General features: G+C 41.4%; 2 protein-coding genes across 6 annotated transcripts in view; one reads left to right on the forward strand and one right to left on the reverse strand.

Moving 5' to 3' along the window:
* The window catches only part of wasf1 (WASP family member 1), an 81,871-nt gene extending 64,963 nt beyond the window's left edge, over positions 1–16,908 (reverse strand). For 2 of the 5 annotated variants that reach the window (XM_072246403.1, XM_072246395.1), the window contains exon 1: positions 16,421–16,908. The gene's annotated coding sequence lies outside the window, so the exon portion shown is untranslated. Of the gene's footprint in view, positions 1–14,555; positions 14,605–16,420 lie in introns of all 5 variants that reach the window. The other 3 variants (XM_072246387.1, XM_072246380.1, XM_072246374.1) reach the window with 3 other exon arrangements.
* A 118-nt stretch (positions 16,909–17,026) lies between these two features.
* The window catches only part of cdc40 (cell division cycle 40 homolog (S. cerevisiae)), a 139,580-nt gene continuing 132,099 nt past the window's right edge, over positions 17,027–24,507 (forward strand). The window contains exon 1 of the mRNA XM_072246415.1: positions 17,027–17,401. Within this exon, the coding sequence (XP_072102516.1) occupies positions 17,228–17,401 (174 nt within the window). The 5' untranslated portion in view covers positions 17,027–17,227. The remainder of the gene's footprint in view (positions 17,402–24,507) is intronic.

Consider the following 24,507-nt stretch of genomic DNA (forward strand, 5'->3'; position numbering starts at 1 on the left):
GAGCGCACAGATCAGCATATGGAACTATGACATTGTAACCATTAGTGAGACTTGGTTGCAGAAGCAGTAGGATTGGCAGCTCAGTATTCCAGGGTTCCATTGTTTTTGGTGTGATGGAGAATAAAGGATTAAAGGGCATTACTAGTCAAGCAGACAGGACAGACTGGAGAGCTCGTCTAGTAAGGCTTTACAGGTAGAACTGAGGAATAAGAAAGGTATACCACATTATTGGGATTATATTATAGACCACCCAACAGTCTGCACAATTTAGAGGAGCAAATTTGCAGACATAGAGAGCACGTAATGTTGCAAGAAACAAGGTTGTGATAATAGATGATTTTAACTTTCCTCGTATTGACTGGGACACCCATACTGAAAAAAAGGCTGGATGGGAAAGAAAAATTGTCACGTGTTCAGGAAAGTTTCTTTTTTCCCCCACAACTAGAGAGAGTATGATACTATATCTCCTATTAGGGAATGAGACAGGGTAGATGACAGAAGTTTGTGTAGGGGAACACTTTGCATCTAGTGATCATACTGCCATTAGTTTCAAGGTAATTATACAAAAGGATAGGTCTGGTCTTTGGATTAAGATTTTGTATCAGAAAGGATTTGGAAATTGTGGATTGGGATAGGTTATTTTTTGGCAAAGGTGTGCTTAGTAATTGGGAGGCCTTGAAAGTGAAATTTTGACAGTTCAGAGTTTGTATGTTCCTGTCAACATAAAATGCAAGTACAACTGATTTAGGGAATCTTGGTTTGCAAGAGATATTGAGACCCTGATTAAGAAAAAACAAAGGAGGTGCATAGTAGGTATAGGCAGGTAGGAACAAATGAGATATTTGAGGAGTATAAGAAACACAAGAGGACATGTAGACAGGAAATCAGGAGGGCTGGAAGACATGAAGTTGCTCCAGCAGTCAAGGAGAAAGAGAATCCCAAGGGCTTCTACAGATATATTAAGAGCAGAAAGATAGCATGGGACAAAATTGGTCCTCTGGAAGATTAGAGTGGTAATTGAACTATGGAGCCAAAAGAGATGGGGGAGATCTTAAATGGGTTCTTTGCATCTGTATTTACTTGGGAGACAAACACAGGGTCTATAGAGGTGAACCAAAGCAGCAGTGAGGCCATGGACCCTATACAAATTACAATTGAGGAGGTATTTGCTGTCTTGTGGCAAATTAGGGTGGATAAATCCCCAAGGCCTGAAAAGGTATTCCCTCAGACTCTGTGGGAGGCTAGTGCAGAAATTACGGGGGCCCTAGCAGAGATATTTAAAGTATTTTTAGCCACGGGTGAGGTGCCGGAAGATTGGAGGATGGCTGATGTCATACCTTTAAGAAAGGAAATTATAGGCTGGTGACCCTGACATCAGCAATGGTAAAGTTTTTCAAGGAAGTTACAAGGAAGTTGGAGGGCAAGGCGGTGAATGTTGTCCAGCTTTTGACAAGGTCCCATATGGGAATTTGGTCAAAAAGTAACACACACCAAAGATGCTGGTGAACGCAGCAGGCCGGGCAGCATCTCTAGGAAGAGGTACAGTCGACGTTTCAGGCCGAGACCCTTCGTCAGGACTAGGTCTCGGCCTGAAACGTCGACTGTACCTCTTCCTAGGGATGCTGCCTGGCCTGCTGCGTTCACCAGCAACTTTGATGTGTGTTGCTTGAATTTCCAGCATCTGCAGAATTCCTGTTATTTGGTCAAAAAGGTTCAGTTGCTTGCCATTCAAGTTGAGGTTGTAAATTGAATTAGATATTGGCTTCACAGAAGCCAGAGAATGGTAGTAAATTATTATTTCTCTGTGGAGGCCTGTGACTAGGAGTGTGCCCTAGTGACTGGTCGTCGTTTGCCATCTATATCAATGATCTGGATTATAATGTGGAAAACCAGATCAGCAAATTTGCAGACAAGAAGATTAGGGGTGTAAAGAACAGTGAGGAAGCTTGCAGCGGGATCTGGACCAGCTGGGAAAATGGGCTGAAAAATGGCAGATGGAATTTCATGCAGACAAGTGTGAGGTGTTGGACTTTGGGAGGTCCAACTAGGGTAGATCTTACACAGTGAACGACAGGACACTAAGGAGTGTGGTAGAACAAAGGGATCTGGGAATATAGGTCCATAATTCATTGAAAGTGATGTCACAGATAGATAGGGTCATAAAGCAAGTATTAATGTACTGAGTAAGAGACGGAATGTTATGTTGAAGTTGTACAAGACATTGATGAGACCTAATTTGGAGAATTGTGTGCAGCTTTGGTCACCTACCTAGATGTAAATAAGTTTGAAAGATTGAACAGGTTAAAACTTTATTAGATTAGATTACATTATGAGGACACTCAGTCCTCGTTTATTGTCATTTAGAAATGCATGCATTAAGAAATGATACAACGTTCCTCCAGAGTGATATCACAAAAAAAACAGGACAAACCAAAGACCAACACTGACAAGACCACATAATTATAACATATAGTTACAGCAGTACAAAGCAATAGCATAATTTGATAAGAGCAGACCATGGGCACGGTAAAAAAAAAGTCTTAAAGTTCCGATCGACTCCTGATAGTCCCGATAGCAGGCGGCAAGAAGGAGAAACTCTCCCTGCCATAAACCTCCAGGCGCCGACAACTGCCAATACCTTGGAAGCACCCGACCACAGCCGATTCTGAGTCCGTCCGAAAACTTCAAGCCTCCGACCAACCCTCCGACACTGAGCACCGAGCACCACCTCTGCTGAGCACTTCAACCCCGCCCCGGCCGCCGAGCAACAAGCAAAGCCAAGGACTCAGGGCCTTCTCCTCCGGAGATTCTGGATCACATAGTAGCAGCGGCGGCGAAACAGGCATTTCAGAAGTTTCACCAGATGTTCCTCCGTGCTCGCACGTCTATCTCCATCAAATTAGGATTGTGCACGGCACCCTACTTGACAGATTACAGATATCATTCCATAGAATGTAGAAGATTGAGGGGAGGGTTGATAAAAGTATACATAATTATGAGGAGTATAGATAGGGTAAGTGCAAACAGGCTTTTTCCACTGAGGTTGACACTACAACTGGAATTCATGGGTTAAGGTGAAAGCTGAAATGTTTAAGGAAAACATGAGGGGGAACCTCTTCACTCAGAGAGTGGTGAGTGAGAGATATGATGTGGGTTCAATTTCAGCATTTAAGATAAATTTGGTTATATACACGGCTGGGAGGGATATGGAGATCTATATTCCAGGTACAGGTTGATGGGACTAGGCAGATTAGTGTTTTGGCACAGACTAGATAATTCAAAGGGACTGTTTCTGTGCTGTAGTTTTCTTCAACTACCAGTGATAGAGAAAATGCTGGAATCTATACTGAAAGATGAAAAGATAATCATTTTGAGCATAATAGGATTGAACAGAGTCAACACTGAATTAAGGAAAATTGCATCGAATAAATCTACTAAAGTTCTTTGAGGATGTTACTAGTAAAATAGACAAGAGAGACCAGATTTTCTAAAGGCTTTCAATAAATTTCCACACTGGAGGCTGGTCAATAAGGTTAGGGCACCTAGAATTGATAATATACAATAAAACTCTGATAATCCAGATAACACTGTTCTATGGTTGTGCTAAAATAGTAGATTTTCTGGACTATTGTAGTGTTACTTCAGCTAATACTTCAACATAATAATTTGTTCTTGTTAAAGAAAAATGATATACATCACCGACGAATACATATTCTTGTGAACCTGATAAGCTTCTAGGGAGTTCAGGAGCCAGGTTTTATGTCAAAGAGAGTATGGGAAGCAAGGTACGAATGAACCAGATACTGACCTATCAGGGTTTCCAAATAATGGGATACAGGATTAGAGTCTTAATGCATTGACATGGATTGGTCATCACGCAGTAAACAAAGAGTGGGAATAAAGGGATCCTTCTCAGGCTATGACCAACAAGGAATCATGATCTATATCAATGATTTGTTCAAGGGGACCAATTACAATATTTCCAAGTCTGCTGGCAATATGGAATTAGAGTCAACTGTGAATGTAGAAAAAGATGTAAGGAGGCTTTGTGGGGGGCGGGGGGTGGGGGGAGTCGTGGAATATGAACAAACTGAACAAGTGAGTGAAAATATGGCAAATAAAGTGGAAAAGCAGTGCATTTGATAAATGGTGAGACTGGGTAATACATTTAAAGGGATCTTGGTGAGGCTGTGTATTGAAGATCAACATACAAGTGTAGCAGGCTGTTTGAAGTTCAAGTAGTTTGCTAGCCTTTATTGCAAGAGGTTTTGAATATACGTCCAAAGACATTTTATGGCAACTGTACAGCATCTTCTGAGACTGCACTTGTATTATAATACATCAGTTTTCAGGAATATTAGGGCGAGGGATCCACAGCTACGAGGATCCCTGCAGCATCCAGTGACCCCATTACCTCTGCGTCGGAGACTGACATCAAGCTCCTTTCTTGAGGGTGAACCCTTCCAAGGCAGCAGGGTCCAATGGAATACCCAGCAAGGCTCTGCAAACCTGTGCCAAGCGACTAGTAGGGGTATTCAAAGACATTATAAATCTCTCATTGCTATGCTTGGAAGTTCCCACCTGCTTCAAAGAGCAACACTACCAGTGCCCAAAATGAGTAGCGTGAGCTGCCTTAACAGCTATCGTCCGGTGGCACTCACATCTATGGTGATGAAATGCTTTGAGGTCAGCCATGGATGGAATCAACACCTGCCAAAAGCTACAGAACCTGGGCCTCTATATCTCCCTCTGTAACTAGATCCTCGACTTCCTAACTGGAAGACCACAATTAGTGTAGATCGGAAGTAACATCTTCACCTCACTGACATTCAACATTGGTGTAGCACAGGGATGTGTGCTTAGCCCACTGCTCTCCTCTCTCTACAACCATGATTGTCTGGCTAAGGTATAGCTCAAATACCACCTATAAATTTGCTGATGATACAACCATTATTGGCAGAATGTCAAATGGTGTCAAAGGGTGCACAGGAATGAGATATACCAGTTAGTTAAGTGGTGACATCACAATGTCAGTAAGACCAACGAATTGATTGTAGACTTCAGAAAGGGAAGATGAGGGAACACAAACCAATCCTTATAGAGGGACTTGAAGTGGAGAGTGAGCAACTTCAAGTTTCTGGGTGTCAATATTCCTGAGGGCCTAACCTGGACACAACATATTGAAGCAGCTATAAAGAAGGCAAGGCAGCGGCTGCATTTCATTAGGAGTTAAAGGAGATTTGGTTTGTCGACAAAAACACTCAAAAACTTCTACAAATGTATCGTGGACAGCATTCTGACTGGCTGCATCACTGTCTGGTATGAGAAAGGGGATGGGCTACTGCACAAGATTGAAGTTGCAGAAACTTGTGAAACTAGTCAGCTTCATCATGGGTACTAGTCTCTGTAGTATCGAAGGAGCAGTGCCTTAGGAAGGTAGTGTCCATCATTAGGAACCTTAATTACATATATTGATGTAATTCAGTTTTTTCTCTATATTTACTTAGTATGCATTTTATCGTACTGCTGTGGTAAAGTTCACAAATTTCATGACATATGCCAGTCATATTAAACCTGATTCTGAAAAGTGCTGCAAAATTGTGTTGAGGCAAAAAGATTAATCCTGATCTTGATGACAGGTGGAGCAAGCCCCAAAGGTAGATGGCCTATTTTTATGGTGATGGTGCTTTTAATTATATAGCTGGTGCAGCAGAGATTCTGGTCAATGGTAACACTAGATATTGATGGTGAGAGATCTTTGAGAAATGCCACTGAACATCAATAGAAGGTGATTAAACTCTCTTTTTGTGAATGGTTATTGACTGCCACTTGTGGCTTTTAAGTTATCTGGCACTGTTATTCATTTCCCAAATGGTAAATGGAATAGAAAGCAATCTAATCATTATAAGGCAATGCCGCTTCTGACTTGTAGTGGAAGGCAGGCCATGGATGAAGCAGCTGAAGACAGTTGGGCTTTAAATACCACCCTGAATAAGTGCCCTGCATGGATATACTGATGTACTTTTTAAAAAGGTCTTGGCTTTAAGTGCCTTATCAACTTTTGCAGCTTCAAAAATTTGCATACACACACCTGCACTCCCTTGAAGCCAATAATATAATTCGTCTCTCATACTTCCGTATTAAGTTTTGACTGACATTTTTCTTACTTCTTCCATCTGCTTATACCAACTACCTTGTTAAGGTAGTTACAGGCCTTCCAACAGTAGCTGGGATGTGGACCACCGATTACAACAGGAACCAGAAAAGGCATGTCAAAGGGGCAATGCTATGATAGTCATGGCAGATTTCAACATGCACGTCAATTGGGAAAATCAGGTTGGTAATGGATCTCAAGAGAGTGAGTTTGTTGAATGCCTACATGATGGCTTTTTAGGGCAGTTTGTTGTTGAGCCTACTAGGAGACCAGCTATACCGGATTGGGTATTATGTAATGAACTGGAGATGATTAGGGAGTTTAAGGTAAAGGAACCCTTAGGAAGCAGTGTTCACAATATGACTGAGTTCAACTTGAAATTGAAATTTAATGAAAGTAAAGTCTGATGTAGCAGTATTTCAGTGGAGTAAAGGAAATTACAGTGGCATGAGAGAGGAGTTAACTGAAGTAAATTGGAAGGAGATGCTGGCAGGGATGACAGCAGAGAAGCATTGGCCTGAGTTTCTGGAACAAAATGAGGAAGATGCAGGATAGATGTATTCCAAACACAAAGAAATACTCAAATGGCAAAATAGTACAACTGTGGCTGACAAGGGAAGTCAAAGCTAATGTAAAAGCTAAAGAGAGGGCATACAGCAAAGCAAAAATTAGTGGGAAGACAGAGAATTGGGAAACTTTTAAAAACCTAGAAGAGTCATTAAGAGGAAAACAGGAAATACAAAAGCAAGCTAGCAAACAATATCAAAGTGGATAGTAAATGCTTTTTCAAGTACATAAAAAAAACAAAGATGAGAGTGGATATAGGACCACTAAAAAATGAGTCCAGAGAAATAATAACAGGGGACAGGATATGGCAGATGAATTAAGTGAGTATTTTGCATCAGTTTTCACTGTAGAAGACAATGGCAGTGTGCCAGATGTTGAAGGGTGTAAGGGAAGAGAAGGGAAGTAGTGTTCAAAAAGCTGTAAGAGTACGTGACTCATCCGGGCCAGATGAACTGCACCCTAGAGTTCTGAAGGAGTTAGTGGTAGAGACTGTGAAAGCATTAATAATGATCTTGCAAAAATCATTGGACTCTGGCATGGTGCCAGAGGACTGGAAAATTGCAAATGTCACTCCTCTCTAAGAAAGGAGGAAGGCAGCAGAAAGTAAATTATAGATCAGTTAACCTGACCTCAGTGGCAGGGAAGATGTTAGAGTCAATTGTTAAGGATGAGGTTATGGAATATTTGGTGACACAGGACAAAGTATGGTTTCCCTTAAGGGAAAATCCTGCCTGACAAACCTGTTGGAATCCTTTGAGAGATTACAAGTAGGATAAATAAAGGGGATGCAGTGGATGTCGTACCGTTGGACTTTCAGAGGGCCTTTGACAAGCTGCTTACCAAGTTAAGAGCCCATGGTATTAAAGGAACGGTACTGGCATGGTTAGAGCAGTGGCTGATTGATAGGAGGCAGCAAGTGGGAATAAAAGGATCCTTTTCTGGTTGGCTGCCAGTGACTAGTGGTGCTCCGCAGGGATCAGTATTGGAACAGTTTCTTTTTATGCTGTATATCAATGATTTAGATGATGGATTAGATGGCTTTGTTTCCAAGTTTGCAGATGATACAAAGATTGGTGGAGGGGCAGGTAGAGTTGAGGAAACACGTAGGCTGCAGAAGGACGAAGACAAATTAGGAGAATAGGCAAATGAAATAATAAGTCGGAAAATGCATGGTCATGCACTTTAGTAGTAGAAACAAATATGCAGTCTATTTTCTAACTGGAGGGAAAATCCAAAAACCTGTGATGTAAAGGGACTTAGGAGTCCTTGTGCAGACTAACCCAAAAGTTAACTTCCAGGTAGAGTCAGTGTTGAGAAAAGCAAATGCAATATTAGCATTCATTTCAAGAGATCTATAATACAATTCAGGGACGCGATGCTGAGGTTTTATAAGGCAATGGTGAGGCCTCACATCGAGTATTGTGAACAGTTTTGGGCTCCTCAACTAAGAAAAGATGTGTTGGCATTGGAAAGTGTTCAGAGGAGGTTCACAAGGATGATTTCGGGAATGAAAGGGTTATCATATGAGGAAAGTTTGATGGCTCTGGGTCTGTGCTCGCTGGAATTTAGAAGGATGGGGGCGGGGGAGGGGGATCTCATTGAAATCTTTTGAATACTTAAAGGCCTAGACATGATAGATGTCAAAAGATGTTTCCCATAGTGGGAGTCCAGGAGAAGAGGGCACAGCCTCAGGATAGAGAGGCATCCATTTAAAACAGGTCCAGCGAAATTTCTTTAGCCAGAGAGTGGTGAATTTGTGGAATTTATTACCACAGGCAGCTGTGGAGACCAAATTGTTGGGTGTATTTAAGGTACAGCTTGATAGGTTCTTAATTGGACACGACCTCAAAGGTCACAGGGAGAAGGCTGGGGATGCCCTAATTCTGCTCCTTATAGTCTTAATCATACTTGCCCAACATCTGAACACTCAGTGCCCTGTATATCCAAGTTATTAATTGACTTTTCTGTCAAACACTAAAACAGTTGAAGATGTGCTGACTGGGTACATCATGATCGTGTATGACAACTCAAATGTGCAGGAATGCAAGAAGCAGTAGAGATAAGTGGACTCTCTACCCAATATAGATGGGCACATTTCTTCTTATAATCAGTAGTATCTACAGCTGGCATTACCTCAAGATGGCAGCTTGCATCAAAGATCCCCACCATCTAGGCTATGCCATCTTCCTGTCATTACCATCAGGAAGGTAGTAAATTAATGGTGCCAATATCTACGGATTATTTTCATAATTTGAAATTATTCAACTACTGTACAAGACAGGAAGGTAAAGCTAAACAATACAATAAAATCCATAAATTATAGCACAAGTTATTTTGTAAAAGAAAGCGGGTATTACAAACAAATCAGGAAAATCAACAACGTACTGAAAGCCAACATACAAAAAATGCTGGAGGAAAATAAGAGCTCCGGTAGCATCTATAGAGAAGAATTAACAGCCAAGAGCTTGGGCAGAGATCCTTCATCGTCATCTTGAAGAAAGGTCTTGGTCAGGAACATTGACTGTTTATTTCCCTCCATAGATGCTGCCTGACCTGCTTAATAATATCAGAATGAAAATGCCCATAAAGTACTTACAGGTGTCCCCCGCTTTCCAAGCGTTTGCTTTATGACATTTCGCTTTTACCGAAAAAAATGCCTGCTTTAAACTTGTGTTTACCCTGAGAAAGACTACCATGACCCTGAAGCCTTGTGCGGGCAGATGTGTGTGCATGCGTGTACGTGCCAATTTTTTTCTACAATCTTCCCCATTCTGATAAGTGAAACTACACTGTACATACATTATTTCTACTTTATATAGGCTGTGTATTTATCATATCATTCCTGCTTTTACTATATGTTAGTATTATTTTAGGTTTATGTGCTATTTGGTAGGTTATTTTTTGGGTCTGGGAACGTTCAAAAAATATTCCCATATAAATTAATGGCAATTGCTTCTTCGCTTTACGCCATTTCGGCTTACTAAGTGGTTTCATAGGAATGCTCTACCTTCGGGTAGTGGGGGAAACCTGTATAATGAAAAGATCCAAAAACTTTGTTTTCTTGTACCAGCCATAAGCTAAATTTTTAATTATCAGATTATGAGATACTAAACAAATTAAAAGCAGAGTGGCAAAATAATACTTTCCTTGAGCAATTCAAAATCTTATTCCTTATTCAATTTCCTCATTCTCCAGAAGATGGAGACTCGTGATCTCTTGCCAACTGCAGTATATTCAACTGCAAACTTTACAAATTACAAAATGGCTAGCAGAAAGAGTAAATGCAATAAAATTTTGCATTTTGCAGGTGCCACGAATGATTTAACCTGACTGGGCTCTCGGCTAAAAAGAACGCAAACACAGATGAGTTTAGATCCCTGGATCTCCCTGGCAGGTACTACATTTTAGTATTTTTTTTTAAAAAAGGGAAGACTACCATTGTATTGCTTGCAGAAAAATCATTTAGTAGGAAACGACGAGGGGAAAACGACTGCAATACTTTTCAAATTCTCAATTTCTGACACGCCAATCCTATTCACCATCCACAAGGTACAAATCAGGTGGATGTATGAATACTCTGCACTTGCCTGGATGAGTACAGCTCTGATTATATTTGAGCAGCTCAAGATCAACTTGGACCAAGCGACCAACTTGAATCTACTGTGTCTGCTATCCTTAACATTCACTCCTTCCACTTCCAAGCACAGTGGGCACGGCCCTGAGAATGTACATACCATACTGCTCTTATTCACCAGGACTATTCCACAACAGCACCCAAACAGACAAATGTTGGAAAACTAAGGGCCCCTGATGTATACAACACTCCCCTGATAGATATACTCCTTTCCACACATACCACCTTGGACCTGTAATTAAAGTTCCTTCATCACTGCATCTGAATTTTGGAGTTCCATTTAAACCTTCACTAGAAGAACTGCAGTGGTTCAAGGCAGCTGCACTTCGCAATCCTCCTGAAAACAATTGAGGATGCACCATAACTGCTGGCCTTGACAATGACACCAGTTTCTTGAAACTTAAAAAAAAGCTGGGCTGATCTTTGGCTTGCATCATCTTTGACTGCATGCTCAAGTTAAATGAAGGTCATAGGCAAATTTATACAGTAGATTAAAATGCAGCCAACCAAGTCAACCTGATAGGTGAGAAATGAATTAAATCATAAGTAATGGAGTTTTGACACTTATTTTCAAGTTAGTTGCTATTCATCTTGTCAAATTTAATGACAACAAGGTAGGTTGCTTCAAGTACTTCAAAACTCTTTCCTCTAGAAGATTGAGCCTATTTTTAAAAATAATGCAAGTTTACTATATTTGGAGAGTAAAACATTTTTCAATTATAATACTGTACTGTGAAATTTGGTGTTAAGCTTGTGTAGATTGAAAACATATGGCTCACATGCAAAGCTAAATAATGTATAATTAACCATTTGTCAACTTGTTTTCTTGACAAAAGGTTTTAACATTTAATACCCAATACTGTAGAACTTGAACTAAATGAATTATTATGAAAGGTCTTCAATCTGAAATATTAATTCCTTCTCTTTTCACAGATGTTGCTTAACCTACTAACCATTTCCATTATCCTTAGCTCTTTTGATTTTCATTATCAACTTATTCAATGTTAAACTAAAAATAAAATTGGATTTTATTTCAGTGATGTTAATTACTAATGCGAAGGAGCAGAATAGCACAGACAACAAATGAGCTGTCAGTGAGTGGACCTGTCAGAAACGGCATAAGCATAAAATGAATTGAGTTAGTTTTAAAGTCATTAAAGAAATCCACAGGATGATAGTTCATCATAAAGTTTCTGATCTTTGTTTACATTCAATAAAATGTAAACAAATAAAATTTAATCACATAAACTTCAGTGTACATGCTTCATTTAGGGATGCTGATCTCAGGAAACAAGTGGCCTGTGCTATGTTTCCATGTATTTACTCTCTAGAATAAATATAAAGATTACTGTGGAGGATTAAGGTGAAATGTAAATTGTTAGCTTTAACTACAAGTAGTTAAAATCCATGAGACAATCTCTTGGTGCATATCCATATGAATTATGCTGAACAATGAGAACATTATGATTTAAGAACAGTGGTAGTAGATAGTGGAAATAATGTGGAGGAGCAGGAATGGAGCCAAATGCATATCGCTGAAGGAGGGGAGAAAAAAAAAGAAAAACTAGAAAACAAAAATGAAGGGGGAGTCAATTATAAACAGAAGAAAAGGGCGTATGTACAGAGCATAAAGTGTAGGATAGCCCTTAAGTCCCCCCCCCCCCCAAAGAGTTCATTTACTGCTACTATGTAGAAAAATAGCTTTTTTGAATAACAAACATATGCCAGGTAGAGATCCATTCTCTATGGACAATGTTTCAGTTTCATTTTTTATCCTGTGCAGTTTCTCATAAGTAAAGGGTAAAAAGATAGGATTAAAGCTTGAACTGAAAGATGGCAATATGGCACTGAATCAGAGTAAACTTTATTTACTCTAAGCCTAGAGTGGGATTTTAACTCAATAATTCAGATATAAGAGAACTATCTTCCAACATTTTTGAAATTAAGTGTGAAACATACAACATCATAGCTATATCTCTGAAGTTTAGCTAGCGTACATCATCTGCACATGCTTGTGAATAGTTTAAATTATTAAGATTTGTGCAAGCCTTTTCATTTTCCAATAACAGCATGGAGGGAAAGGAAGATTTTGATTTTGTAATGACCACTAGCCATACATGTTCACAGATAACTATACTATGCAGACTTAAACAAACGTGAGGATGCTAAAAACAATTCTGATTTCACTTGGAAAAAATACATTGATCAAAAGTGTTTTAAAAATAAAAAAACTCAGTATCAACATGCACAAGAGTTGTACATTCTATCCAATCACATAAATTTGATTACACTACAATTCCATACACAGCAGCAAATCCAGTACAAGGGGGCTTTAGAAGGCAAGACAATAAACAGAGAAGCCAAATCAAATACCATACTAATCCAGTTTAAACAGTTAACTCTGATCATGATCTATTGGTGGGCATTGGTCTAATATGCACTATCAATGTTGGATTAAGTAAAAGGGCTTAATAGTACACAATAGCAGAACTGAGAGATTCAAATTAGTATTCACACAGGGTATTGAATGTGTGCAGCTCAGTCAATGTACGTTAGTTTGGATAATTTGCAAATGGTTCATTTACAACTACCCAAAACCTGATTTATACAAGCTTCAATGGGAAATTCATAACATAAATAGGCAAAATTCCACCCCCTAAGATCAGAATCAAAAGAAAGGGGACTTGAATCCATAATCAGGGACATCCACATCTAATAAAAGTTGAAAAAAATCAGAACCTGACCTACACCTGGAACTATATTCTGGCAGTTTTTAGTTCCTGAGAAAATTTATAAAAAACTAATCAATACTGATATTTTGTGCATTTATTTCTCACCATATAGTGGAATATATCGGGAATGTTTGAAAAGTCTAAAATTGGTACTTTTAGTTTGTTACTTTTATTTGGCAAAATTAAATCTGTTCCTAAATTTATAACTGAGCTCATCTCATTGTATTATCCATTTCCACTGCTAGGAACAAACAATGAACAAATTCATTTGAAGTTTTGTGTATTTTGTATCTCAAGAGAAATGCATGACCATACTAACATATGTGGATTTGATAGTGTGGATACACTCAAGAAAGTTAAAACAAAACTCTGGGATTTTCATATGGAAGCATTTGAAAATATAGTTTAAATATATATCAACTGCTCAAAACAGATCTTTTTCCTGCAATCCTAGTGAGAAATTAATTGGTTTGGAAGTTCTGCCACTCATTTATTATACAGCTACTGATCTAATGTTTTACACCAATAGTAGGCATGGGAGTTCATAGCATTTTAGCAAATAGAAAATCTGACCATTTTGTCCAATAATTTTTAGGACTATATGCAATATTGTTCACAAGTATACAGCCTTTTAAAAATGTAATGAAATTACAGAACCCAGCTATGATTTTGTATGCGTTTAATTCAAAAACCCAGTTAAAACAATATTGTATCTGAATAACATATGAACTGAAACATTATGTAATGCTACTGTGATTAAAATATAATTTGCTTAAGTTAAAAAAAAATAAGATTCATAAATCTCAATTTGACATTATCAGTCTTACAAGGCAAATGCCAAAAACTCAATTTTGTTAAGGGTTCTGCAGGAGTTCCATACTCTGCCAACGTCACAATGATCTTTTCTGATTTGCAATTTGAATGGGGGGGTGGGGGAAGGGGGTGGAAATACTGCAACACAAAACAGGTTTTACTGAAACAATCACTTTGCAAAACATGTGCAGCAAAAATCTCTTTTGTCTTCAGATTATAGGCTACAAATTCTCTCCGCACAAGATTTTCAGTATTCAAGTATGCTATCCTGCATAGCATTTAATGAATGGTGACTTCAAACATGTCTTTGCTTGTGGTCATAGAGAGTCAGTAATGCAGCATGAAAATGGTCTTTCCAGCCCACTATGTCCATGCTTAATATTGAGCCCTCCCCCCACACACACTCACACAAATCCCATTTTCCAGCATTTGGACATAGCCTTTATACTGTAGCAATTTAAGTTGTTCATCCAGATATTGAAGGTTGTAAGAATCTCTACCTCCATCACCCTCTCAGGCGGGGAGTTCCAGACTCCAACTAATCTTCGGATGAAAAAAAATCTTCCTTAGATTCCTTCCCATCCTTTATCTTAAGCCTACAAACTCCAATTTAAGACACTTCTGCCACAGAGAGAAAAAAAAATTTACTATTTACCCTCATCTGCCTCAGGGCCCCAGGTTTATTGAAAGGCAACGTGCAGGTGCTGCAAACAATTAGAAAATAATAATGTCATTTGTCATTCGGAGGATTGGAACGCAGGAGTAAGAAATTCCGACTGTATTTAAGTAGGGCTTTGGAGACTATACAATACTGTGCATAGTTTTGATCACCTTCCATAGTTGCGTTTACCATGGATGATGTGCAGCAAAGATTGACTGGATAAGCTCCAGAAAAAATGGGTTTGCCATGTGAGGAGAGGTCGAGTAGCCCAGGCCAGTATTCTCCAGGAGACTAGAAGAATGAGAGAAAAATCTTTAAAAAGAAACCTTTCGAAATCTTTAATGGGACTGACAAGCGGGTTTGTTTATCCGCTCAAATCAAGAAGCTCAGTCTCCCAAGGCATAGGTCATTTAGGACGGAAAAGTTGAAAAATGTGTTCAGTAGGTGAATGTTCAGAATCCTTTACCCGAGTGTTGTGGAGGTTTAGTTGTTGTGTTCATTCAAAACAAATATTGATGGATTTAAAGGTACAGGATAACGGCGCAGGAAAATGGCACGAAAGTAGAAAATGACCCGTGATCTTAAGGGACCGATGTTCTTGCTTTATTCCTACCGCGATCCAAAGACTTTCTACATTCTTTCCACAACAAATACAGCAAAGATAAAGCACAATTATATACTGAAGTTGGTGTTGAAATCAAGTGCGTTCACTTTTTCAGATGTTGGAAAAGTGCAACCACAAGTCTAGGAATTAAACATCAATCCCCAGACACACTTTGTTTCTCTTTCATCTCCAAATTGTGATTCACAAGCAGTACAGACGAGTAAAAGATGTGTTGCAAATGAAATAAACAGACAGCACCTCTGGTTTGCAATTGGCGTAGAAATCGAGTATAGGGCCGGGAGTGTTTAAGCAAGAGATAAGATCAGTTCTCCCGAGTCCAAAGCGTGACGAATTTCATTCTGTCGTATAGGCTCGATGGCGAGAGCAAAGTAATCCTCGGAAAGTTACTCCCGGGCAATTGATCTTTTTGGAATAAAGTATCAATCGTGCAGCTCAACCTGATCGACAGCGAGTAGAATTTTATCAGGGATGCAAATGTACCGACGACGTTAGAAACTTTACTGATGTGAGGAGGGCGTGGAGAAAAGCCCCGTTCACCGTGCACTTTAGTTCATAGAACCTCCACACACTAACAAAATGCACAGCCCCGTCGTAATCACTACCACGGTGTCGGTCGCACGTCAGGGTGATGGTGTTCTCTTTGTTTACAGGGAATGGGGAAGGGGGGAGTGGTAGAAGAAAGAGTTGATATCCCCTCAAATTGGGTAACAGGGTATCTTCCGATTCACAAGCACCCCACCTACGCCCCTCTCATAACGTTGTCGTTTTAAGAGGGTGGAAGAAGGTTCCCCCCACCCCTCACCGCCGACAAATGTATGATCTATTGTGGATGCGAGCGAGGAGCCGGTCTTAGGCTCCCTCAGAAAGGAGACTCCCCCTTCCCCCTCTCCGACAGAAGGTAGGGAGTGTGTGTGTGTGTGTGTGTGTGTGTGTGTGTGTGTGTGTGTGTGTGTGTGTGTGTGTCTGTCTGTCTTTCTCGCGCGCGCGCACACACCACCAACTTTCCGAAACCCAGGTGCACCGACAACCTGCCGGGGCCTCGGGCAGAAGGGGGGTGGGGGGGGGGGAAGGGAGGGATGGATGTCATAGCCATCAGGCGAAGAAACGACGGGCCACAAATCATCCTTCACTAGCCACTCCGCGCTCCCCTCAACAACAGAACGCGACGCAGCAATTAGCGGAACAAAAGCTCCTACATCTCATTCACCGGGATTTTAAAAAAAAAATCACCTACCCGGCTTGACGCAAACTCTCCGCAGCTCCCTTTTTTCTGTCGGTGTTCTGTTTTAAATTGCCCAGTTAAAGGGGTAGAATTCGCGCAGGAACGCCGTGGGTAACGGTCGGAACGCCAGCCAGCCCCCCCCCGACGCCGCCTCTAGCCAGTCCGCCTTGCCCCGCCGCCCCAAGTTTGCATCGGTCTCGATAACAACCCCGCGCGGCGCCGCTTCAGCGGGAATGGCGTACGTCAGCCGGGCGCACGGGGATCCTCCACTCCACCAGCACCGCGCCGCTCCCTCGCGGGTCGCCGATCGTGGCCGCTTCGGGACTCGGGGGAGACGCGGTCGGTCGGCCGCCCAAGCGCTCACGGCACGAGCCCTAACGGTCCGGATCGCGGCTGCCTTTCCCCGTTCCAACTTACTGAGCGTTCCTCCATGAAGATTTCCCAATGGCACAAGCCGGGGATGGCTTTGACTGGGAGTTCGGAATGGACCAAAACTGAGGTAGCGGCTTTGTGACGTACATTGAGCGGCAGGATCGATGGCCAATAGAAAAGCGCACGCTGTGCCCGTTCGTCCACGCCTACTTTCTACCATTCGAGCCAATCAGGTTTGTGTGAAGGCGGGATGCCGCGGGAGACATTCGCCTTCGGACCCTTCAGCTGTTTCACCAATAAAGACAGAAACCCGACCGATCAATAATATAAGGTCGAACAAAAGGGGAAAGTAGAGTTTTAAAGTGAAGCCTTTGCGAGGAGGCCGTAACCATTTCTCGTTTGACTTTAGTCCGACTTCGGCGATTTGTTTACCAGGCTGCAGCTAAAATGTCGGCGATCGCGGCTCTGGCTTCCTATGGCACCGGCAGCGACAGTGGGAATGATTCGGATGGGGATTGTGCAGAGGTTCCTTGCAGGGATGCCCTGGTTCATTTACAGGCCCTTGATTCCGGGAAGTCGATGTCAGTCGTTTTGAACTCGGCGCCCGAGGTCGCCGTAAAGGTGGGTGCTGAAGTTTTGAAGCCTTGGCCTGGCCTTGGGCAGCATGGGCGCATCTGGAGTTTCCCAGTATGCTGAATGGACTTAACTGAGGGATAGCTAAGGAGTTGACATGATTCCAGTTATGCTGTTGTCTCCATAGATTGGGGTTAAAATGTATCACGAAAATTGTAATCGTATATAGAAACGAAAATATAGGGAGTATATGCCGAAGGGTTTCGGCCGAAACGTCGACTGTACTCTTTTCCTATATGTTGCCTGGCTTGCCGAGTTCCTCCAGCATTTTGTGGGTGTTAGATGGAGTATGAGGTGGTCACTCGGCCCTTTGTGCTTTCTCTGCAATTCAGAATCAGGTTTAATAATCACTGGCATATGTCGTGAAATTTATCGTTTTGCGACAGTAGTACATTGCAATACATAATGAAAACAATTACAGTAAGAAATATAAATATGAAATATTAATTAATGCAAAGTAAGAAAAAGTTGATTGTGTGTCTTCAGGCTGATTAATGGTAACACTGAGAAGAGGGCATGGCCTGGGTGGTTGGGGTCTACAGTGGTGGATGCTGCCTTTTTAAGGCATTGCCTTTTGAAGATAATGTCGAGGATGGGGAGACTAGTGCTCATGATGGAGCTGGCAGAGCTTGCAATCTTCTGCAGCTTTTCCCATTACTGTGCTGTGGCTTCTCCGTACAAGACAATCATGTAGCCAGTTAGACTGTGCATCTGCAGAAATTTGCTGGTGTCTTGGGTAAGATACCAAGTCTCTTCAAAGCCATAATGAAATTTAGCTGTTGTCATGCCTCCTTTGTAATTGCATCAATATGTTGGGCCCAGGATAGATCTTCAGAGATGTTGACACCTAGGAACTTGAAACTGCTCACCTTTTCCACAGCTGATCCCTCTATGAGGACTGATGTGTGCTTCCTCAACTTCCCCTTCCTGTAGTCCTCAATCAATTCCTTGGTCTTACTAAAGTTGTGTGCAAGGTTGTTTTTTGCAACACCACTGAACCAGCTGATCTACCCCACTCCTATACATTTCTTCATCACCATTGGAAATTCTGCCAACAACAGTTGTGTCATCGGTAAATTGTCTTTTTTCAGTGGTGTTTGAGCTGCGCCTAGCGACACAGTTATGGGTGTAGAGAGAGTAGAGCAGTGGGTTGAGCACACGTCCTTGAGGTGTGTCAGTGTTGATTGTCAGCGAAGAGGAGATGTTATTTCCAATCTGCATCCACTGACTGCGGTCTCCCAATGAGGCAGTCAAGAATCCAGTTGCAGAGGGAGGTACAGAGGCCAAGGATTCGGAGCTTGTTGATTATAACTGAGGTATGATGGTATTGAACGCTGAACTGTAATCAGTAAACATTGTCCGGGTGATCCAAGGCCAAGTGGAGATCCAATAAGACTGCATCCGCTCTCGACCTGCTATTGAAATAAGCAAATTGCAGTGGATCCAAGTCCTTGCTCAAGCATGAGTTGATTCTGACCAAGGCCAACCTGTCAAAGTATTTCACAGCAGATGTGAGTGCTACTGGACAATAGATGTTAAGGCATCTTGCCCTGCTCTTCTTGGGCACTGGTATGCTTTCACCTTTGTGAAGCAGGTGGGAAACTTTGACTGCAGCGGTGAGAGATTGAAGATGTCCTTGCACACCTGCTAGTTGGTTGGCACAGGTTTTCAGGGCAGGGCCTAATGCCTTGCGAAGTTTCACCCTCATGAAAAAGGTTCTGATGTCGGCCTCTGAGACAGAGGTCACAGGGGCACCAGGCGTTGCAAGGGTTCACACAGGTGTAGTTTTATTCCTTCTTCAAACGTGCATAAAAGGCATTGAACATATCTGGGAGTGAAGCATCACAGCCATTCATGATGTTAGATTTTGCCTTGTAGGAAGTAATAGTCTGCAAACCCTGCCAAAGCTGACATGCATTCGATTCCGTCTCTAACTTCAAACAGAATTGTTTTCTTTTGCTCTTAAAATAGCCTTCCATAGGTCATGCCTGGACTTACTGTATAGTTGTTGTTCACTGGTCTTGAATGCTACAGATCCAGCCCTCGGCAGCCTACAAATCTCCTGGTTCATTCAGTGCCTCCCTGGCCTGTGTGCTCAGCCTGTTGCTGTTCACACTGCTAATGCATGACTACTGCCAAGTCTAGTTATAACCAGATCATTAACTTTGCTGATGGTTGGCCTCGTCAGTAACAGTGATGAAATAGTATATAGGGAGGAGGTATAGGAATTGTAATGCAACAGATTGCAAGACCCTGAAAATTTCATTGGAGTTTCTCTTTCTCCGCCCCTCCCGTCCCCCATTCAGGACATTTATTTTTTATTTTAGGGATAACAATCCTGTCCAGCAACCCACCGATTTAGCCCTAGCCTGATCATGGAACAGTTTAAAATGACCAATTAACCTACTGGTGGGTACGTCTTTGGACTGTGGGAGGAAACTGGAGAACCCAAAGGCCACGTGCACATTTCACAGGAAGAATGTACACACTTTCCCACAGAGGACACTGGAACTGAGCTCCGAACTCTAACTCCCTGAGCTGTAATAATGCCGTGCCAACCGCTACGCTACAGTGGCACCCCATAGGCGCTGCGGGCGCTGTGCCTCCGGCATTGTCAAAGACTCCTCCCATCCTTCCCACAATCTTTTCAAACTCCTGCTGTCAGGCAGAAGGTATTGCAGGATTAGAACCAGAACTACAGTGGTGCTAGAAAGTTTGTGAATCCTGTAGAGTTTTCTCTATTTCTGCCAAAGTATGACCTAAAATGTGATCAGATCTTCATGTAAATCCTAAAACTAGAAAAGAGAACCCAATTAAGTAAATAACACAAAAACATTAATTTATTTATTGAGAAAAATGATCCAATATTACATCTATTTGCTGGAAAAAGTATGTGAATCTTTGGGGTAATGTAATCTACAAAAGCTATTTGGGGTCAGGTGTTCCAGTCAATTAGATCAGGTTGGAGGTGTGGGTTTATGAGGTGCCCTGCCCTATAAAAAAGACACTCAAAATCAGGTCATTGACAGAGCCTGCTCTTCTCAAGAAAGATCTGTTTATGTGCACCATGCTTTGATCAAAACAACTTTCAGAGTACCTTAGAAGAAGAATTGTAGAGATGTGTGAAGCTGGAAAAGGCTACAAAAACATTTCTAAAGACCTGAGTGTTCATCAGTGCACAATAAGAGAAATTGTCTACAAATGGAGGAAACTTCGTACTGTTGCTACTCTCCCTAGGAATGGGCATCCTGCAGAGATCACACCACGAGCACAATGTACAATGCTGAAGGAGGTTAAAAAGAACCCAAGGGTAACAGCAAAAGACCTGCAGAAATCTCTTGAACTTGCTGAAGTCTCTGTTCATGTGTCCACTATAAGAAAACACTGAACAAGAATGGTGTTCATGGAGGAACATCACAGAGGAATCCAGTGGTCAAAAAGAAAAAAAAAATTGCTGTAGGTCTCAAGTTTGCAAAAGGCCACCTGGATGTTCTACAATGCTTTGGGACAATGTTCTATGGACAGTTGAGACAAAAGTTTAACTTTTTGGCAGAAATGCATTTTGCTATGTTTGGAGGAAAAAGGACACTGCAATACCAAAACCTCATCTGAACTGTGAAGCATGGTGGAAGGAGCATCATGGTTTGGGGCTGCTTTGCTGCCTCAGGGCCTGGACAGCTTGTAATTGTTGAGGGAACAAGACATTTTACAGGAGAATGTCAGCGTAGCAGTCTGTCACCTGAAGCTTTATAGAGGTTGGATAATACAACAAGACAATGATCTGAAAGACCAGAATAAATCAATGTCAGAGTGGTTTAAAAAAAGAAAATTCATGTTTTAGAATGGACGAGTCAAAGTCTAGCAGTTCATGCAAGGAAGCCCACCAACATCCAGAGTTGAAGCAGTTTTGTAAGGAGGAATGGCCCAAAGTTCCTCTAATCTGATGTCCAAGACTGATCAATGGTTACTGAAAACGTTTGATTGAAGTTATTGCTGTACAAGGGGTTTGCACCAATTACCAAATGCAAAGGTTCACATCGTTTTTCCAACAAATAGATGTAATATTGGATCATTTTCTCAATAACTAAATGAACAAGTATAATGTTTTGTGCTATTTATTTAATTGGGTTCTCTTTATCTAGTTTTAGGATTTGCGTGATGATCTGATCACATTTTAAGCCATATTTATGCAGAAATAGAGAGTTCACAAACTTTCCAACACCACTGTATCCGGCTTCCTTCCCCAGGCTGTTGACTTCTTAACATCCTGCTGCCACCTGGCACACATGTACACCCTGCCTGAATGCCCTGCCACCCCACTTCTTCCTCAACTCACAAACACACTCTCAATCTGCATTAGTCATTTTAAATCTTTTATTGCTGTTATTCACATATTTATACTACTCAGCACTACTATATCATTTAAGCTATTTTATATTTGGTCTGGGTAGCCTCCGACCTGATGGCATGAACATCAATTTCTTGAACTCCCTGTAATTGCCCTTCTCTCTCCTTCACCATTCACCATTCCTGTTTCCTTCTCACCTTATCTCTTTATCTGCCCATCACCTCCTTCTGGTGCTCCTCCCTCTTCCCTTTCTTCCATGGTCTTCTACCCTTTCCTATCAGATTTCCCCCTTCTCCAGCCCTTTATCTTTTTCACCAATTAACTTCCCAGCTCTTTACTTCAGTCCTCTCCCTCTCCCGGTTTCACCAATCACCTACCATCTTGTACCTCTTGCTTCCCTCCCCCCACTTTCTTACACTGACTTCTCATCCTTTTTCTTCCAGTCCTAATGAAGGTTCTCGGCCTGAAACGTCGAATGCTTACTCTTTTCTGTAGGTGCTGCCTGGCCTGCTGAGTTCCACAAGCATTTTGTGTGTGATGCTTATTTATGCTACGGCTTGTTTTATTATAATAGTGCCAGTAACGTTATCTGTCTTTCATAAACATGCATCCCACACCCTATGTCAACCTATCAATCTTCAGGCTGTGCCACACAGGGACTTGTGCTAATATTATATGTACTGGATCGTGACTATATGTGATGAGTGTGACTGTATGTACAGAGGAGTGATGTTTCCTTTAACCATATACATGTGTATGGTTAAATGACAAAAAACTTGAACTTGATCTTGAAAATGAAGCAGAGGCTCAGAGTGTAGTGTGATTGCTCATTGAAAGCTGCCAGGCATTGTGGTGCTAGGCTAAACGTTTGATCAACCTTGAAGTCTCATATTGCATGGAAACCCATTAATTTACTGAAAAAGAGGCAATCAAAGCGTATAGGTCAAAGTTGATGACATATGGGATCGATTAAGACTTGGTAGATAGAAAATAAATTGGCTTGGCCATGGAAAACAGAGGGTAGTGATGGAAAGGTGTTATTCTGGGCTGGAGGTCTTTGGTCACTGATATTCTGCAAGGATTACTGCTGGGACCTCTCTTATTGTGACTTGTATATATTATATATGAATAATTTGGTCAAAAATGTAGGTAGGCTGATTAGTAAGTTTGCACATGATGAAAAAAATAGACTGAGTTGTGGATAGTGAGGAAGATGTCAAAACATTCAGCAGGATATGGACCAGTTGAAAATATAGATAGAGAAATGGCAGATGAAGTTTAATCCAGAAAAGTGTGAGGTGTTGCACTTTGGGAGGTCAAATGTAACAGGAAAGTATACAGCAAATTGCAGGAGGCTTAGGAGCATTGATGTTTATAAAAATCTTGGGGTGCAATTCCAAAGCTCCTTGAAAGTGGAAACGGTGGTTAAAAAAAGGTGTGTGATATAATTGTCTTCTTTGTTGAGGTGATGAGCGTAAAACTTATGAAGTCATGTTTCAGCTGTATAAAACTTTACTTAGACCATATCTTGAGTACTTGTGCGGTTCTGGCCAGCCTATTACAAGAAGGGTGTGGAGACTTTGGAGAGTATGCGCTAGAAACTCAACAAGACGTTGCCTGGAGTATTAGCTGTAAGGAGCAGTAGGACAAACACTGGGGGTTCAGGGGTGACCTGATAGTATTTTGTTAAACTAAGACTATAGGACATAGCTTTCAAGTAAGGGGGGGAAGTTTAAAGAAAAAGTGTGAGACTTTTTTTTTAAACAAAGTGGTAGGTTTCTGCCAGGGGAAGTGATGGCAGCAGATAGAATTAGCTTGTTTAAGAGGCATTTAGGCAGACAGATCAACAAACAGGGAATTGGGGGATTATGCTTATGTTCAGTTTATATTCACAGATGTACAGTTTAAATTGATTATCATGGCCCACGCAGACATTGTGGGGTGAAGTGTCTTTTCCCATGTTGTTCAATGTTCTGTGGGGTTCTTTCTGCAGAGTGGCTCTGACGTAAAAACTCAGTCATGATATTATCGGCTGAGTATGCCAAAAGCCTACTCTTCTTCTATTTAATAGATTCCTAACATGCCTCAATAAAAGTCAGGTTGGAACAACTCAATAGAGATTTGAAAAATGCATTGGGATTAAAGGTGAAGTGAGGGAACAGGGGCAAGATTAAAAATTGAAACCAAAGATTGGTTCTAAGTATGCTGTTAGGTGCTTAATTGTGACATTATGGCTAATTATTAGTAAGCTGGGGTGGAGTCTTTGGTAAGGGGTAAATGGTAAACTAGAGAAAGGAATTTGTGTCGCAACAACAACCTTGCACTCAGCTTCAGTAAGACCTAGGAATTGATTGTGGACTTCAGGAAGAGGAAGTCGAGGCAACATACACCAGTCCTCATTGAGGGATCAGCAATAGAAAAGGTGAGTAGTTTCAAGTTCCTGAGTGCCAACATCTATGAAGGTCTGTCCTGCACCCAACATATTGACACAATGACAAAGAAGGCATGACAGTGGCTATATCTCATCAGGAGTTTGAGGAGATCATGGAGAGCGTTTTAACTGGTTGCTTCACTATCTGGTATGGAGAGCCCACTGCACAGGATCAGAAAAAGCTGTAGAAAGTTGCAATCTCAACCAGCTCCATCATGCGTATTAGCCTTCCCATTATCGAGGACATCTTCAAAAGGTGATACCTCAAAAAGATGGCATCCATCATTAAGGACCTCCATCACCCAGGACATGCCC

This window comes from Mobula birostris, chromosome 2 (genome assembly GCF_030028105.1).
Source record: "Mobula birostris isolate sMobBir1 chromosome 2, sMobBir1.hap1, whole genome shotgun sequence".
Classification (NCBI taxonomy): Eukaryota; Metazoa; Chordata; class Chondrichthyes; order Myliobatiformes; family Myliobatidae; genus Mobula; species Mobula birostris.